Raw genomic sequence first — 19269 nt, forward strand, 5'->3', positions numbered from 1 at the left:
CTTCTTGCGCAAGAACTATTTTGTCCAAGAGTTCTTGCGCAAAAGGTCTTGCACAAGAGCATGTCCACACTGCCACGTGCTTTTGCGCAAGAGATGTGCTTTTGTGCAAGAACGTCCATAGCAGTGTGGATGCTCTTTTGCGCAAGAAAGCTCAGATGGCCATTTTAGCCATAGGTTGTGCAAGAAACCCCTGTTGCCTGTCTACACTGCCTTCCTGCACAAGAGCTCTTGTGCAAGAGGGTTTATTCCCCATGGGGAGAGGAATAACTCTTGTGCAAGAAGCCCTCTGTTCTGACGCTTTACTGTAAATTTACTTGCGCAAGAACACACGTGCAGTGTAGACGCTCTGCAAGTTTTTACGCAAGAACACCTGTTCTTGCGCAAAAAGCCTGCAGTGTAGATGTAGCCTAAAGATGTTTGTGCATGCAGGCAGCGCTAGTTAAGCACACCTGTAGAATGGGCTCCACCTGGAGAAGGGGAGCTTAAAAAGGTGAGGCTTGCCATAAGAAAGGAGGGTATTTACCCTGGAGGAAAGGCTACCAGGGATTGCCAGTGTGCTAGAGAAGCAAGAGGAGCACCTAGATTTCCCTTTCTCTTCCTGCCTTGCTTGGGGGCAGATGGGCATTGCAAGCCTGATATGGGCAAGAAGCCATGTAAGGCTGCAATAAGCCAACCCTCTGTGGCAGCAACAGGGGAGCTCTGACAGCAAGGGTGGTAACTAGACTCAGAATGGACCCTGGGCGTAAGTGCACGCATGGGAAGTTCTCACAGGGACTCGGCAAAAAACGGAAAGAGACTATAGATGAGCCCAGGCTGAGGGACTACCAAAGTCAACAGTGTCACACAAACGATTGACCTGGACCAAGATGAGTAAGAAATAAGGATTATCAAATAATGCCTCGAGCAAGTTTTCCCTCTGGACATGCTATTGATCTGCTTTTCTGTGGTTGACAGTGCCTGCCGAGGACACCACACAACCACTTTTTCTTTTAAACATTAAAGATTTACAGCATGTTTCTCTTCCTTGTTTTAATCCACCTCCATCAAGTAATTAAAAAAAATGTGTTCTCCAGGGAAGTTAATTTACTGAATTATAACTGAATTTCCAAAAAGAGTTCTCTACTTTTTGTCAGCTAGCTTTCTCTCTTTTGTCTTGTTAAATACATGAAAGAAAAGAAAACAAAAAAAGAAGGTTGAAATATTTTTTTTGCCACAGATAAAAATCACACTGTTAAAGCTCAACAAAAAGAAATGACAATCATAATTAAAAATAGGCTATGAATATGAAAAAATAGAAGGCTATGCCATAAAGAGATTGGTGAACTTTTCAAGTTACCATTTTTTTGTAAGCAAATTACTGTAATTATTAATCTTAGGATGGTTCCCCTGGCCTTTCCTATTACCCCAAATTTTAATCAAAACCAGAGACAACAGGGCAGGGACGGGTGGTGTTATGTCGTGGAGAGTTTCACAGTATAGGAAGAAATCAGTGGAAATGCAGAGAGCTTGAGTAGTTGCAAGTGTCCATTTTATTGCATTGTACAGAACTAACTAGAACAAGCCCAGACCAGCTGGGCTGACCCCAGTGACCTACTCAGTTACTATAACAACAAGATCTATATCTACAACCCAATACACAACAGGTGGTGCATGGGGTCTTGTTCATTTCTCCCCCAATTTCTTCCATTTAGCAACAGCTTCTTCCCAGTGGACTTTTTTCCGGGGGGAGGGAGAGCAGCAATGCCAGCTGGCTTGGAAGCTTGGGAAGGGAGTACCACCTGCATCCTTTGACTCTCCTCTGTGGGCCACCCAGCCTGTGCAGGTTGTGGGTGCAACCAAAAACTATAACACAAAGGAGGGACTCAGTTTGAAATCACCCGGTATATCTGTGGGTGCACGTGTGTAATAGATATACTGTACATATATATAGCATACTCTGCAATCTGAAAAGGCAGAGATTGGGGAAAGACAGACCATAAAAGTAAAATGGATGGTGGGGAAATGACTGGCATGCACCTTGTCAATTTAATTCTTTACACATACACACAGATATGCATCTTGTTAACTTAATTCTTTATATGTATAGGCACACAAACATCAGAGAATTATCCACATCCCTGTGGTTAGAGGTATTTCATTTTTATTGGAGTTTTAGTAGTTCCCTTGGTACTCACAAAGGTTTAAACACTTCGAAAAGGAGCAGAACTTCAGACAGAACAGATATTAATTGTAGCTACTGAAATCTTTGCTGAAAATGTATCTTCCCCCCCAGCCAACACAGGGGAAAACTCAAAGAGAGGGCATGTTGAGGTAACTACAGGTACAAATTAACCATGCATAGAAATAGAAAACAACATATAATGAGCTTGATTCATTCTCTTTGCACCAGCTGAGGCAAATGCACCCCAGAAGGGACGGAGTCTAATCTGAGAGTAGAGTATGTCCACATCACCCTCATATTCGGGAGGGAAACTATCACTTACTTACACACAAGGCTCTACAAGAGCCCCAACTAGCAGAGCCTGCATGACATGGCATGTGCTGAATTTAATGCATTCCCTGCACTACCTGGATACCCTGCCTAAAAAGCACCACACACTTTTTGATGTTTGTATGTGCACAATGCTGCTTTAATCAGACCAAGGGTATGTCTACACTACAAAGTTAATTTGAACTAACAGCTATTAGTTCGAAATAACTTTAATAGCATCTATACATACAAACAGCTAGTTCAAATTCAATTCGAACTAGTGGAGCGCTTAATTCGAACTAGGTAAACCTCATTCTACGAGGACTAACGCCTAGTTTGAATTAAGTAGTTCGAATTAAGAGCTGTGTAGCCACTTAATTCGCCCCCTGGCGCCCGGCAACCTTAAATGGTTGGGGACCACTGCCTTAAAGGGACACGGTCTGGCTACAGTGCTTGTGCCAGGTGCAAGCCTGCCAGCACCCAGCCAGCAGACCCTGCATCTGGCACAGCATGAGCCAGCCTCCCGCTGCCACCCAGCCCTCCGCCTCTTCCCAGGACGAGGCTGGCGGCTCACAGGAGCCTGCCCAGGGCTGCAAGAGGCAGGCGCCCCCCTGGTCTAGTGCGGAGATCGTGGACCTCATCCAGGTTTGGGGGGAGGCCTCCAACGTCCACGACCTCCGCACTAGGCACAGGAATGCGGCCATCTAGGGCAGGATGGCTGCAGTCTGGCCACCAAAGGCCACATGCGAACCCAGAAGCAGGTTTGCATGAAAATCAAGTTGGTCCAGTGAGACCCCCGACCCTGAGCTTAGAACATAAGAACGGCCGTACTGGGTCAGACCAAAGATCCATCTAGCCCAGTAGCCTGTCTGCCGACAGCGGCCGTCACCAGGTACCCCAGAGGGGATGGACCGAAGACAATGACCAAGCGATTTGTCTCGTGCCATCCATCTCCAGCCTTCCACAAACAGCAGCCAGGGACACCGTTCCTACCCCCTGGCTAATAGCACTCCATGGACCCAACCTCCATGAATTTATCTAACTTCTCTTTAAACTCTGTTATAGTTCTAGCCTTCATAGCCTCCTGTGGTAAGGAGTTCCACAGGTTGACTATGTGCTGTGTGAAGAACTTTCGCTTATTAGTTTTAAACCTGCTACCCATTCATTTCATTTGGTGTCCTCTAGTCCTTCTATTATGGGAACTAATGAAGAACTTTTCTTTATTCACGCTCTCCACACCACTCATGATTTTATAGACCTCTATCATATCCCCCCTCAGTCTCCTCTTTTCTAAGCTGAAAAGTCCCAGTCTCTTTAGCCTCTCTTCATATGGGACCTGTTCCAAACCCCTAATCATTGTAGTTGCCCTTTTCTGAACCCTTTCCGAGGCCAAAATATCTTTTTTGAGGTGAGGAGATCACATCTGTACACAGTACTGAAGATATGGCGTACCATAGTTTTATACTTCTCCTCCTCCTTCTTCCCCTGGCTTTCCCCTTCCAGCTCCCTCCTCCACCCTCTCATCCCCTCTCCCACCTCCTTTTCCCAGTCCCCCAGAGGTTAATCCCCCCCACCAGTTTTGTTAAATAAAGAGAGTTTATATTTTTGAACACACGTGTCCTTTATTTTTTACATCAGGAAGGGGGGCTAGGGAGGGGTAAGTGGAAGGAGGTGAGGGAGGAATGGGGCACGAGCCCTTGATGGGCTGGGGTGGCTCTGTGGGCTCCTCAGGGTGGAAGTTCTCCTGCAGGGCCTCCTGGATCCTGACAGCCCCCCGACTGACTCCCCCCAGATGGCAGACTGCGGCAAGTGCAGCCGGGCTGATGGCCGAGTGCTGTGATGTGCCGAGTGAGGGCACTCAGGGCACTCTAAGACAGGACTGCTTTGCTGTCCCTCATCGAGTTAGACAAGCAAGCAGGGAACCCTGAGAACTGTCTGTCCGGGGTGGGGATTGGGTCCCTTTAAACACAGCCCTTAGCTAGTCTGAGGCAGCAGCTCCCCACTCTAAGTCCTATCCTGATGCCCTGCCGGCACAGGTTCCGGCCAACCTTAACTTCGGTTCAGGGTCCACTCAATGTGCACATGCTATTTTGAATTAGCAAAATGCTAATTCAAATGAGTTTTTAGGTCTAAATGCAATAATTCTCAAGGTCCCTTCCAGTCATAGTATTCTATGATTCTAATTCGAATTAGCTTAGTTTGAATGAACTAATTCGAATTAAGTTAGTTCGAATTAGTGCTGTAGTGTAGACATACCCCTAGACAGACATTCCACTACCAGAAGCCTTCTGCTGAGGGCCTTGGCAATATCCAGAGAAATCCTAAAGGAATCAAACCGAGGAAACAGAATCTGAATAAAGGAAAACCAGAGAGATACTGTGCCATAGGAGTCATACAAGATGCAGAGCAATCAAGGTTATCATACAAAATAACCCACTGTGTGGATATATTCTTCAATCTGACAGATACATCTCAGAGCAATCTGTGGGTGTGTCTAGACTACAGGGTTTTTTTTACAAAAAAAGTAGCCTTTTTTCGAAAAAACTTCCCCTGCGTTCAGACTGCTGCCGTATTCTTTCGAAAGTAAATTGAAAGAATGCGGCAGTTTTTTCAACCGTGGAAAACCTCATTTTAGGAGGAAGAATGCCTTTTTTCAAAAGTGCTCTTTCAAAAAAAGGCGCTATGTAATGCAAACTGTGCTTTTTCAAAAGAGAGCATCCAGACTGTCTGGGTTCTCTCTTTCAAAAAAGCAGCTCGCTTTTTCAAAAGTACTGGTTGTAGTCTAGATGCTCTTTTTCGAAAGCGGCTTGCAGTCTAGATGTAGTCTGTGTTCTGCTGTGAGACTGCGGTCTTTCAAAGGAGCAGGACAGATCTGCAACTAAAAGCACCACTTCACAAAACTAAGGGGATGTTTTGAAGCACCACAGAGATTGTTCACGATATGTTGCTTTATTGCCGTGGTCCCCAACACGGTGTCCGCGGGGGCATTTCAATGCGCCCGCCAGGTGCTCGGGGCTGGCCTGGCCCCGGGCACATGGCGCACGGGCGCTTGCGGGGGGAGCGCGCTTGGCGGGGGGAGCGCCGGGCGCGCGGCACTCGGCGGGTGGGGGGAGCGCCGGCCCCAGCCCCGCGGCACTCGGTGGGAGGGGGGGGGGGAGCGCCAGCTCCGGGCGCGCGGCACTCGGCGGGGGGAGGGGGCGCCGGCCCTGGGCGCGCGGCCCTTGGAGGGGGGAGGGAGCGCCGGCCTCGGGCACGCGGCCCTTGGAGGGGGCCCTGCCCCCGGGCGCGCAGCTATGGGGGGGCCCCGCCCCCAGGCGCGTGGCTAGGTGGGGCCCCGCCCCCAGGTGCGTGGCTAGGTGGGGCCCGCCCCCGGGCGCGCAAGAGTCCCCGCCCCCTGGCGGGCAAACGGCCACGCCCCTTGGCGCCCGACAACCTCGAAAGGTTGGGGACCACTGCTTTATTGTGTAGACAAAACTTTTCTTTATGCTTGTAGAAATCGTTCCCAAAACTGCACACTTACACTGTATCTATGATGTTTCACCCATCCCAGCACAGATAATCCTTAGGCACGTCTTCACCTCAGGGGAGAGAGACATATGCTCCAAGGCTACGTCTACACTGGCACCTTTTTCCGGAAATGCTTAAAACGGAATACTATTCCGTTTTCAGTTTTTCCGGAAAAGGAGCGTCTACATTGGCAGGAAAGGCATCTACAGCAGTTACTAAACTCAACAACATATGGAAATCAATGATATCCAGAATCAAACCAAAACTGAGAATTTTCAATTCAAACATAAAGCCAGTGCTAACATATGGCTGTAAGAATTGAAGCTCTTTTGGACAAAAATCTAGATGTTTTCAAAATATGTACCTACGAAAGATTCTGAGCTCTGGTTGGAAAAACTATCGCCAAGGAAGAGATGCAAGAAATTATGAACAAGCAATTTGTTTCCATCAGAATCAGAAGAAAGTGCTAGATATATTTCAGGCATTTACTCCAGGTACTATTACTGTGTTTCACTGACAATAAATCTGGCCTGGTGCCTTCATCCCTTAATGGATCATGTGGTTGTTGGGCAGTTGCTTGAGGTCTGCTGTGCCAGCTCTCTGAACAGGGCTGGGGTGGCACACAGAGGTAACACATAAACACAGCCAAACATCTATCAAAATCTCACCACACTGTAGCCCACGACTGCTGATCTAGTAAGCAAGCTGTCCTCTATGGGAACAGTGATCTAACATGACTGAAAAGCGCAAGCTAGAGAACCCTGTTATACCCTCCCTGGAAATCCCCACAGATGCATGCTATGGTATGCCGGACTGGAAATATGCAAATAATTGATTTTTTCCAGTACGAACTAGGAAAAGGGGGAATCCAATTTGCAGGGGTGCTAGCAGTTCTAGAAGCATTAAAATGAATAAAAACCCACTACAACAATTATGTGAACTAATTCTGTTTACAAATCTACCACCATAGGAGGTATATGGTGGTAGGTTTAAATTAAATTAATGGAGATTGCCTATCTCCTAGAACTGGAAGGGACCTTGAAAGGTCATTGAGTCCAGTCCCCTGGCTTCACAGCAGGACCAAGTACCACCCCTGACAAATTTTGCCCCAAATGGCCTCCACAAGGACTAAACTCACAATGCTGGGTTTACCAGGCCAATGCTCAAACCACTGAGCTATCCCTCCCTCCTTATGTTTCTAAACATAAGAGCTGTCAGATAGCCAGTTCTTAATCCATTTAACATGTGTGCTACTGATTTTGTATAGTTTGAATTTTTCATCAGAATTAGAATTGTCAAGCAATTTAAAAAAATCAATCATGATTAATAATGCTGTTAAACAATAACAGAATACCATTCAAATATTTCTGCATGTTTTCTACATTTTCAAATATATTGATTTCAATTACTACACAAAGTACAAAGTGTACAGGCCTCACGTTATTTATTTTTTATTAAAATATTTGTACTGTAAAAAACAAAAGAAAGCGTATTTTTCAATTTACTTCATTCAAGTGCTGAAGTGCAATCTCTTCATCATGGAAGCTAAACTCACAAACAATTGTACGTACAAAAAGCCAGTATTAAAAAATAAAACAATGGAAAACTTTAGGAACTACGCACCCACTCTGCACTACTTCTTGTTCAGTCAATCACTTCAAACAAACAAGTCTGAAGAAAAGTAGCTTTGTTAATCTGTATCTGCAAAAACAATGAAGAATCCTATAGTTTTTAAGGTGTCACAGGTCTCCTCTTAAGTCATCTTATTCAAACCAACAAGTTTGTTTACATGTGCGTTCACATTACACTGTTGTAGCCAGGATCACAAGATATTTGCATGCCAAAATGCGATGAAGGTTCATATGTCCCTTCATGTTTCAATGATCATTCCAGAGAACCTGCATCCATGGTGATGAAAGGTTTTGCTCAATAACAATCCAAAGCAGAATGGACCAACACAGGTTTTTTTTTTTTTTTTTTTTTTTTTCATCATCTAATTGAAATGCCAACAGCAGAAGGTTGATTTTTTTTTTTTTTTTTTTGGTGGTGGTTCAGTTTCCGTAGTTCCTGCATCGGAGTGTTGCTCATTTGAGACTTATGAAAAAATGCTCCATACCTCAGTCCCTCTCAGGTTTTGGAAAGCACTTCAAATTCTTAAACTTAGGTCAAATGCTGTAGCTATCTTTAGAAATCTCACATTGATACTTTCTTTGCATTTTTTAAAATCTGTAGTGAAAGAGTTCTTAAAATGAACAATATGTGCTTGGTCATCATCCAAAACTGTTATAACAAAATATATAGCAGCATGCAGTTATAACAGAGCAGGAGACATACACTTCTCCCAGAAGGAGTCAATCACAAATTTAATTAACACATTTTTTTAAACGAGTGTCATCAGCATAGAAGCACGTCCTTTGCAATGGTGGCTGAAGCATGAAGGGGCACATGAATGTCTAGCATGTCGGGCACATCGGTACTTTGCAATGCCAGCTACAAAAGTGTCATGAGAACAGCGGTTCTCACTTTCACATGACATTGTAAATAAGAAGTGGGCAGCATTATCTTCAGTAAATGTAAATGAACTTGTTTGTTTTAGCAACTGGCTGAATAAGAAGTAGAACTGAGTGGACTTGTAGGCGTTAAAGTTTTACATTGTGAGACAGACAACTGGCTAAGCCAGAGCTTTGTCAGTACAGCCTGGCTGAAAAGGCCAATTACAGCCAGCTGAGCAAGCCCATGCCTGAGAGGCTAATTGGAAACAGCAGTGGGCCTTATTAGCCAGAGGGTTAGATAAGGCAGCAAGAGGGGGAAGTGGAAGGGAGGGGCTGAGAGTGGCCCCTCATTCCATACTGAGTGTGCTCATTAGCCAGCTAGAGAGGGTAGCTGAGTTAGTTGCTGGAAAAACAAAGCTCTGTTAATAGAAGGTGGTGGGAAGCTGGCACAGATAATAAAAAGACATGGGTGATTGCAGAAGAGAGAGTCTCCAGGTGATTTGTGGCTAAAGAAGGGGTCCAGGTTAAGGGGCCTGAGTGAGGACCTTGCCACATGTGGTATCAGGAGTGGGATTCAGTGCCGACAAACACAGCTGGTAGCCCGGAGATAGAGGAGACCCTGAGGTGGCTCATCAAACAACAAGAGCAAGTGCAGCAAGCCCTGACATTTTCCAGCAGTCCCACCAGGCAGAGAGACAGGCTTTGCTAACATGGCAGACAAAGCAGCAGCAAAGCCTGCAGGACTTTATTAAGTAGCAAAGTAAGGTGCAATGGCAGCTCCTGCAGCAAGTGGTAAATCCCGGGGGAGGGGTTGATACCTGCCCACTAGGCCTAGGAGTCTGTAAAATGGGCCCAGCAGATGGCCCGGATGCTTTTCTGGGAATGTTTCAGTGGGTAGCCATGGACACCAGATGGGAGAGGGCTACCTGTGCCCTGCATCTGGCTCCTTACCTGGCAGGAGAGGCTCAAGCAGCCTACATGTCCTTAGGCGATGAACAAGCCCAGAAACTATGAGGTGGTGAGGGCAGCTCTTCTGGAGCGAGAAGGGTCTGTTCTCAGAAAAATACCATCAGAAGTTTTGGTCAGCCTGATGGACAGCAGCAGTGAGGCTCCAGACATTTGCCTACTACAGGCAGTCCCCGGGTTACGTACAAGATAGGGACTGTAGGTTTGTTCTTAAGTTGAATCTGTATGTAAGTCGGAACTGGCGTCCAGATTCAGCCGCTGCTGACACTGACTGCCAGTTCTGACTTACATACAGATTCAACTTAAGAACCCCAAGTCAGCTGCTGCTGAAACTGATCAGCAGCTGATTCCAGGAAGCCCGGGGCAGAGCAACTGTGCCTCGGGCTTCCTGTAGTCAGCGCTGGTCAGTTTCAGCAGTGGCTGACTTGGGGACGTCTGGGGCAGAGCAGCTGGGGTGCTGCTGGGTTGCTCCAGTAGCACCGCTCCTCGGCGCTACTGGACCAACCCAGCAGCACCCCAGCTGCTCTGCCCCAGGAGTCCTGATTCAGCCACTGCTGAAACTGACCAGCAGCGGCTGAATCAGGACGCCTGGGGCAGAGCACTTGGGGTGCTGCCGGGTTGGTCCAGTAGTGCCCAGAGCGGCGCTGCGGGACCAACCAGCAGCACCCCAGCTGCTCTGCCCCAGGGTCCACAACAAAAGCCTGGTCTGCTGGGGGGGGCACACTAGCTGCACCCCCCCCCCCTCAGCAGACCAGGGACACAGGGAGCAAAGCGGCAGCGGGGGGTGCCTCGCCTCTGAGGCTTTGCTGTGGCCGGACCGCTTTGCTCCCGGTGCCTCTGGTTTGCTGGAGACGGTGCCCCTGGTTTGCAGAGCAAAGCCTGAGAAGTGCGGGACCCCCCGCGGCTGCGGGTTTGCTCGCGGTGCCCATGGTCTGCTGGGGACCGTCTCCAGCAGACCAGGGACACCGCGAGCAAACCTGCAGCAGCGGGGGGGTCCCGCGCTTCTGAGGCTTTGCCAGAGCAAAGCGTGGGAACCCGCCGCGGCTGCGGGTTTGCTCCCAATGGCCCTGGTCTGCTGGAGACGGTCCCCAGCAGACCAGGGGCACCGGGAGCAGCTTTTCTCGCCCCAGAGCTCGAGGTGGCTGATCGCTGCCTGTGAGCTCCGGGGCAACAAAGCCCCGTTTGTAAGTGTGGATCCGACATAAGTCGGATCCGCGTAAGTCGGGGACTGCCTGTAGTTAGCAGACTGGGCAACCTGCTGGCTGAGACCAGAGACATGGACAGTGCAAGAAATAATAGACTTGCTCATAGTCGAGCAGTTGCTGCAAGCCCTACCAGAGAATATCCATGTGTGGGTCAGGCGTCACCAGCCTACACCAGCTAGGAGTATACCTAGGCGGTTCCCTGGAGAGAAGTTTGACCCTACAGGGACAAGGACCCATGGAGGAAGCTGGAGGAGCCCCTGTGGCAGTATGGGAGGGCAGGGCATAGGAAGTAGGACTGCTTGGACAGTATGGACTGTGGGTGGACTCAGGCGGGAAGACCTGGTAAAGGGCAGAGTCTGCCCACTGTCCCGATGTGGGTGGGGAGAAAGGTCTTGCGTGGGCTAATGGACTTTGTCAGCCCACTCACTAGTGTGGAAGGGATGGGTGAGGACGGACTGGATAGTCCCTGGAGCACAGGTGATGCTAGAATGTATTCAGAGGGACAAGAGGTCCTATACTGTAGCCCAGGTGCCGCTGGTAGTGAGGGGAAGATTATGGCGGAAACGAGTGGGGGGTAGTGGACCAGCTACCATACCTGGTGGCATAGGTTGGGATTGGGACTGGCCCACCAGAGAGAGAGAGAGAAAGAGAGGAGCCTTAGGGAAAGGTAGGGGTGTGTGTGTGTGTGAGAGAGAGAGAGGCCTTAGGGAAAGGTAGGGGTGTATGTGGGGGGGGTGCCTTAGGGAAAGGTGAGAGGTCCCCTGGAGGGAGACTGAAGCATAAGCTGTCGGTGCTCTGGGTGTGGGGAACTAGGGCACATAGCGGGACGGTGTCCTAACCCTGTGGGGACAGACAGATGGGAAGCATGTCTGGGGGTGATAGGTAGCCTTAGCCCCTCCCAAAGAGAGGAGGCACAATTGGATCTCTCCCCAGAGCAGCCCCCAGAAAAGGCGATCTCAACCCTGGTTGGGGAGATAAGTAAATTGAGGCACAGATGGTACTGCACCAAGGGGGGCAAGACCTTGACCCCTCCCTCCCCCCAGTGCTGGCTGAAGCAGTATTGGAGGAAGAGCCCTGACAGAGGTCCATTTGCTGTGACGATCTGTGGGCAATGTCTGAATTTTACGGGCCTGGTCCCTTCCACTGTAACTTTTGTGGGGAGAGAATGAAAGAGCCTCCTGGAGAAGCCCCGAAGGGAGTACTTGGGCACAAGTGGGGATTTACCCCAAAGGGATGCCTTTAGCAAGGGCCAGAGTGACCCAGGGAAGGTAGGACTCCCAAACAGGATCTCCAAGGATCACCCAGACTGGAGAAAAGGAACATCCCCTAAGAAAAAGAGGGGTGGGCCACTCCCAAGCATGGAGAGAATTAAAGACTGGTAGGCCAGAACCTGGCGGTACCTAAGGGGGGAAGTGTGTGACAGACTGCTGGCTAAGCCAGAGCTCTGCCTGTACAGCCTGGCTGGAAAGGCCAATTACAGCCAGCTGAGCAAGCCCATGCCTGAGAGGCTAATGGGAAACAGCAGTGGGCCTCATTAGCCAGAGGGTTAGATAAGGCAGTAAGAGGAAAAGCGGAAGGGAAGAAGACAGAGTGTGGCTGAGTGTGCTCACCAGCCAGCTAGAGAGGGGAGCTGAGTTAGCTGCTGGAAAAACAAAGCTCTGTAAATAGAAGGTGGTGGGAAGCTGACACAGACAATAAAAAGACATGGGTGATTGCACAAGAGAGGGTCTGAAGGTGATTTGTGGCCAAAAAAGGGGTCCCAGGTCAAGGGGCCTGAGCGAGGGCCTTGCCACACTTGTTTTGGAGTTCAGTTATATAACAAAAAATACCTGTAGCTGTGAATTGGACTTTAACAATAAAAGAGGCTGTACTACTGTACACATGAGCTGAATTGAAAATGCTATTTTAAATCATTTTTACAGTGCAAATATTTTCAATAAAAAAGTAATATGAAGTGAACACCAGTGTTCCCTTTAATTTTTCCCATGCATGCATGGAAGGAATTCTATTATGTCTGCACCAATATGAAGGTGATGTGTTTCATCACCTTCATATTGGTGCACATAACAAAATGCATGTGGCAGGGGTCGGGCTGAGGAGTTCAGAGTGTGGGAGGGGGGTCAGGGCTGGGGCAGAGGATTGGAGTGTGAGGACGGGATGAGGGCCTCAGTGTTGGGACAGAAGGTTAGGGTGTGTGGAGGGTGAAGGCTCTGGCTGGGGCCGTGGATGAGGGGTTTGGGATGCAAGCTGCCCAGGGGCTATGATGGGGAGAGAGGACTTACCCAGTTCTCTCTCTCTCTCTCTCCAGAGCAGCAGCAACAGCAGCAGGGGTGGGGGATAGGGAGGAGAAGCACCTCTCCTGTCAGCCAAGGCAGGTCCCTGCTGGAGCTGGGTTGAGGCCTGTAGAGGTGAACCTCTCTACAGCTGTGGCAGGTCCATGCTGGGGCCAGGGGAGGGGCTCCTACCTCTTGGCAGTGGCAAATCTGGGGCAGGTCCATGCTGGGACTGGCAGAGAAAGGCTTGTCTTCCCATCATGGCAGGCTGGAAGAGGGACCTCCCCATCGTGGGACCGGCAGGAAGAGGCACCTCTCCCTGTTGCAGCCCTAAATGCCTGTGCAGTGCTTAACAGTTGCTGTGCATCCACACAGCTTAGAGGAAATGTAGGTAAGTATTATTCTGTGTTGTAACTGAAAGCAAATATATTTGAAAATAAAGAAAAACTCATTCAAAATATTTAATAAATTTCAATTGGTATTCTATTATTTAACAGTGACTTACAACTTCAATTAATTGTGATTATTTGTTAATCACAATTAACTCTTTTTCATAAAACCTTGTTGATTGTCAGTAATTATATTCTTTTAGTACTTAATTAAATCACATATCTTTTCCATTATTTTGCCTGTCACTAATAAAGTCAAATTTGGTGGTCTGAGCTCTTACTGCTTAGGACGAATTCCGGAACACATGGACTCATGGACAGACACACACAGTTTCTAAAATATATAGTAAGATATGGAGTTACCCTTGTGTTGGGTACAATAGCTTTTGACTTAGAAAATTATCATGTACAATTTCTAGAAATTGTAATGATGGTGATGGCTGAATGGTACCTCTAGTATATCATATCTCCCTTGATCAACTAACTAAACAAATAAAATGGTAAACTGACGGAGCTTGTTAGTCTTCTATAAATTGCCAAAACCACTAATACTGGATAAAGGAAATGAAAGTTGGATTAGCCACCAAAAATATTAAAGCTGTAGGGGCCAGAATTCTAGAAGATGTAGGCACCTGAAGATGAGGATGGGTACCTGCCTAATTGGAAGTAGTAGATTTTTTTAAAGTGTCCAGGCACATAACTCCCATTGGATTTCTCTAACAAGTTTTCTCATAGGGTAGGTGTTGTACAAGAGATTCCATGTATCATATTGCTATTGTAGTCTGCAAACCTGGGAGTTTTTGCACTACACTGTACAACTAGATCCCAAAGCCATTACATGGTATTTATTGTATCTAACCCATGGGATGAAGGATCATTTCACTAGCGTGTAGGATACAGGCAGCTCTGTGAAAACGCATGAATTTCCGGTATAAGTAGGGAGGATTGCCGTGCTATAATTTTAGTGTAACAAAAGGAGTTGTGTAGCTCATGTCCTTTCTTTGGAATGCCCAGGTAATTCACAGTTTGGACCATCCATATTTGCAGAGGAATAATATAAAAATGGAACCTTCCCTGTTTTTGAATATGCTCCTTGTTATCAAAAGCAATTCTCTCTGACCAAAAGTTGTAAAATTGGAAAGCACAGCCCTCCTCTTCTTGTCTCCCTCCAGCATGTGTGTCTGTCTAGTACTGTTGGGAGCTAGCAACTGTGTATCCAAGAGTTCAGTAGAACAACAGAGGTTTGATTAGTTCATTCTTACGCTTCCAGAACCAGCCAAGTGAACAAAAATCAGTGAATGTGTTAAACATAAATTAGTCAATTTAGGTTCAAATCCTGCATAGTGCTGAATACCATCTGTGATGCTGTCAAGCAGGTTGCCAGTTCCAACCAAGGCAACAGGTTAATTCACTCACATGCTAATAGAAATCAAAGGAGTGTCAAAAGGCACTGTAATGTGATCAGGCCAATTCACTTGTATGCTGGCATGATTAACAAGGAAATGTGATGGTATTATATTCATTTATCTGTTGAGCGCTATTTTACAATATATATCACTGTTTTTAATTAACCCTAGATCAAAGCACATACTAGCATTCAGATGAGAATTTACTAAATGTGTAAAACTGCATGAAAACGAAAGGAGGATTGTTTCTGGCTATGACATTGTTCACGAAAACCAATTCAAGATTGGCGGATGGCTTTAACTAAATGTATTAGGCATGTCTCTGTAACTGAACTGCCTATTTACCAGGACTGAAGCCTTAGAACTATAAATGAAAAGTCTGCTAACTTCAAAGTCTGGGTTCCTGGCATCCAACAAAGGGAAATCTACAGACCCGTTCTGTGATGGGAACACGTGCCAGAATGCTTTCTCGGGAAAGCAGCTATAAAAATCTGCCTTGGGTGCAATGCTATATCTCTCATCTGTTTGCACACTTTCAGGAAGCATTCCAGATACAAGATAGAGATTCCCAAAGTGGTTCTGAGTAATCCTGAGAGACTTAAGAAAAAAAGAGAAGATTACTTCACCTCTGTTGATCATTTGCACTTACAAACTCTTGACTCACTTGTAATGTATTTTACCTACATTAACTTCTCAATAACTCTCATTTTTTAATTCTTGGCTAATAAAGCTCTAGATAGTGTATTACAGACCAAAACTGGTTACAGCATTGTCTTTGATGTGAGATAAGATTGTCCTTTGACCTGGGGTAAGTGATTGACCCTTCGAGATCAGGAGTGACCTAGTATGAAGTGATTTTTGGTTTTAATAATCGTTAATCAGTTTGTCTAGTTTGTCTTAGGGATGTTAAATTGCATTTAATCAACTAATCAATGGAATTAGTTGATTAGTCAATTAGTCGATAAGTGGGGGAAACTGCAGAGCTGCAGCAGGGTTAGCTCCCAGCCCTAGGAGCTAACCCCACTGTAGCACTGTAAAAGCTGGCTCTTAATACATTTAACAAGCAGAGGCATGGAATCTGGGACTGGGTGCGAGCCAGTAATCAGCTCCGCCTCTGCCTCCCTTGCTCCCCACGGAGAATGTGCTGGGGGGAACTGGCTTTTAAGCTGGCTCCCCCAACACTGGCTCCTGCTCCCCCACTTGCTGCCTCTGAAAAAGGGAGCACGGGTGGGGAAGTAACTAGTCGAGTCACTACTCAACTATCCAATAAGCTTATGCTTGTTGACTAGTCGCTTACATCCCTCGTTTGTCTGGGTGGCAAGATGCACTAGGAGCCTAACAGAACTCTCTTGGCCTCGGTGGTAAGATTAATATAGTAATCCAGCAGTGGTCAGTTGGTACTGGCTTGGTGAAATCTAATTATAGAATATACCACCACTTCGGAGCATATGCCCTGTTTTCTGACCAGTTATGAGGTACTACAGACAACATGACAACCTCAACTTCCATATACTTCAAAAGGCTTCTTAGGAAATGCTTAGCACATTTCACGACCAGGTCCTTAACAAACAACAAAAGGCATATCTCTGTTTTAAATAATATATTGAGCAGCAGGTTCTGTACAACAAAAGCCTTCAATAACTTGAGTCATGGCCCTGAATCTTTCTACTGTCTGGAAATTGCTCTCAATATCCCAAAATTATCTGACCAATCTTCATTCAAGGTTATGCCAGTTTCCCCCTATGCTTTATTATATTTCATGGGAAGAGTTCCTGTAGCCCACAACTTGTCTTGTCTTTCGAATTCTCTATGTTTTCCATGCTGGCATTCCTTTCTTCATTCTTCTGAAAAGTCCACAGGATGCAAGTTTTCCAAATCACAATTCTGCCTCCACATAGGCTGGGTCCATGGTTCAGCAAGGACTGAAGTAGGATAGGAATTGGCAGATGCTAACACTGAGGCTATGTCTACACTGCTGTTCTATTTCGGCAGAAGATATGCAAATCATACTCATTTGCATATCTTCTGCTGATCGTTTCTGCAGAAGAGATTTTGCTGCTAAAAAGCCCAGTGTAGACAGGGCCATTTGTCGGAAAAAACTCCTTTTTTGCAAGATCCTCATTTTTTCAGGAATAAGGGATCTTGCAAAAAAGGTTTTTTTTCTGACAAATGGCCCCGTCTACACTGGGCTTTTTAGCGGCAAAATCTCTTCCACAGAAATGAATGGCAAAAGATATGCAAATGAGAGTGCTATTTTCATATCTTCTGCCGGGAAAAAAACTGTCAATGTAGCTATAGACTGATTGTAAAATGCTCCATGGAAAATATGTTCCTGGGCTCATTATAAGCAACAAAGATATTTTCAAAGTGAGTGGAACCTTCAAATCTCTCCAGAGATTTAACTGCTTATGTTATGAAAAAAACTCATCATATCTTAATTCATTCTTTTCTACAGCAGTGGAAATATGTTTTTTAGTGATGACTAATAAAACTCTGAATTGTATTAAAATCAGTTTTATAAACCAGAGTAACCCTCACATCTTACACAGCCCTCTGCGATTTATAGCTCTAATCATTAAAAGGAAGTCTATATACCCATTCCTATTTGTCATCACACAACTACCTCTAAAAATGTGCAGTCTCAGAAAGAGAATGTAGCAATTACCTCCATTTTTTTCATAGTTCACCATCTCCTTATGTAAAGTTCATTTTAGCACAAACTTTCACTGACAACTTTTTTTCTTAATTCATTGCGGGTTTTTTTTTTAAATGTCGCTTCATACATGAGAAAAAAGGCTAATTAAAAGAGCAGTGGAAAATAAAAACACTGGGTTTGCAACACATGTAGTGGCTTACTAACAGTAATTGGCTTTTTTACTACATGATCATACAATGAACTATAACTGATTTTTTTTTAACCCAGGAGCATAATATGTTCTTTATAGATATAGTAATGAATGTCTGCAGCTCATTCTTTTAACTTTACTGAATGTAGCAGAGATCTTAACAGAAGACCTCATCTGCACCTATTATAATCCAGAAAAATATGACCAAAAAGCATTTTCCATTCAGTGGAAGAACCTGGTTTATAGGTAACATCACTCATGAGATGGTTTCATAAAACATCTCCCAAAAATAAAGCAGAGAACAGAAAAAAACTGTCAGACTCTATATTTATCTACATGAAACAAATTTAGATGAAAAATAGCAAAGACTTTTCCAATGTAACACTTGTGTTACAAGAAAAAAAATTGTGCTCAGATTTCATGATTAAGTCACTTGAATATCAAAAGACTGCAAATAAAAAAATCAGCAAGAAAATAACCAGAATATCTCCAGTGTATGTAAAATACTCATTTTTTCCAACATAAAACCATTGTATAACAGCCAAGTAAAATTATAACCAAGTTGTTATAATTTCTCTACCCAGGTATAGATTTCTACTGGCATATAGCCACATTGCTTTCATAATACCAAAGCAGGCATGGGAACTTCAGCTCTAAAAGAACTCAAGGCCATTGTAGCACAAAAGTTTAAACTTCACTGGAAATTCATCATAACAGCTAACAGCAATCACTACAGTAAGACAATAGTGACTAGTTCTCTCTGTCCATTGCAAAACTTATATGCCCATGCCGCACTCAACAATGTGCAGCAGCAAAGGGGCTAACAAAAGGGAGAGGGGGGAAAAAAAGCAGAAGTGGTGAATAAAGAGAAAAAGAGGAGACGAAGAAGGTGTCATCTCTATCACAATTCCACTGTGCATTTTTCCTGGGTGCTAGTTATTCTCAGTAACATTACTTACTTACCTACATCAGGATCTGTGGCCTGGACTCTTGTTAACAAAGCTTTAGTGGCTGTATTCTCATAAACACATGCGGTGTAGTGATCAGTAGAAAACATTGGTGGATTATCATTAACATCTTGTAGAACAAGGTGGATTTCTGACTGGCAGAACCTTCCCCCTCCATCCGTTGCCCTGGCAATCAAGTTGTACACAGGGATTTTCTCTCTGTCTAAAAGAGCCAAGGTTTTCAACTCACCTAAAATTGGGTAAAAGTAGCAATCATCATTATTAATATAACAGAACATCCATTTCCAGATACTATAGTACCAGAAAGATCACATATTTTTCAGGAATTAAAAGAAAAAAAGAAGGGGAAAAGAAGCAAATAATAGTATCCAGCATTGAGTGGAATACAAAATCCTGAAAGTTTCATTTTTATTTCTATTTATCCACCATAGTTAACTGCCAGTTCAAATGCAGTTGGGTAAACCATTCTGGATGACCTTCAAAGCCCTACAATTTCACCCTTGGCTGAGAGTATAATAAACAGTATTTTTCATGTCTGCCTTCTGGTTACTTTGAATCTCCCTGGCTCTCCAGATTTCCAAACACATAAATGCACTGTAAATCTACTGATGACAGCAGAGATAATCAAATGTAAAGGTCCGTAATTCTGAACTTTGCCAACAAACAGCTCAGATTCTCAGTAGGTGCCTCTGCCTTCCAGATTAGATCAGACATCTCGTTCTCAGGCACACAAACACATGCACCTTA

The 19269-nt window shown here is 45.4% G+C and overlaps 1 protein-coding gene across 8 annotated transcripts in view; it reads right to left on the reverse strand.

The window, feature by feature from the left end:
* The window catches only part of FAT3 (FAT atypical cadherin 3), a 640498-nt gene that overhangs the window by 101472 nt on the left and 519757 nt on the right, over nucleotides 1–19269 (reverse strand). For all 8 annotated transcript variants that reach the window (XM_025188675.3, XM_075919378.2, XM_075919376.2 and 5 more), the window contains one exon: nucleotides 18518–18751. In XM_025188675.3, the coding sequence (XP_025044460.3) occupies nucleotides 18518–18751 (234 nt within the window). The remainder of the gene's footprint in view (nucleotides 1–18517; nucleotides 18752–19269) is intronic.

Source organism: Pelodiscus sinensis, chromosome 1, assembly GCF_052426305.1.
Source record: "Pelodiscus sinensis isolate ZL-2025 chromosome 1, ASM5242630v1, whole genome shotgun sequence".
Lineage (NCBI taxonomy): Eukaryota > Metazoa > Chordata > Testudines > Trionychidae > Pelodiscus > Pelodiscus sinensis.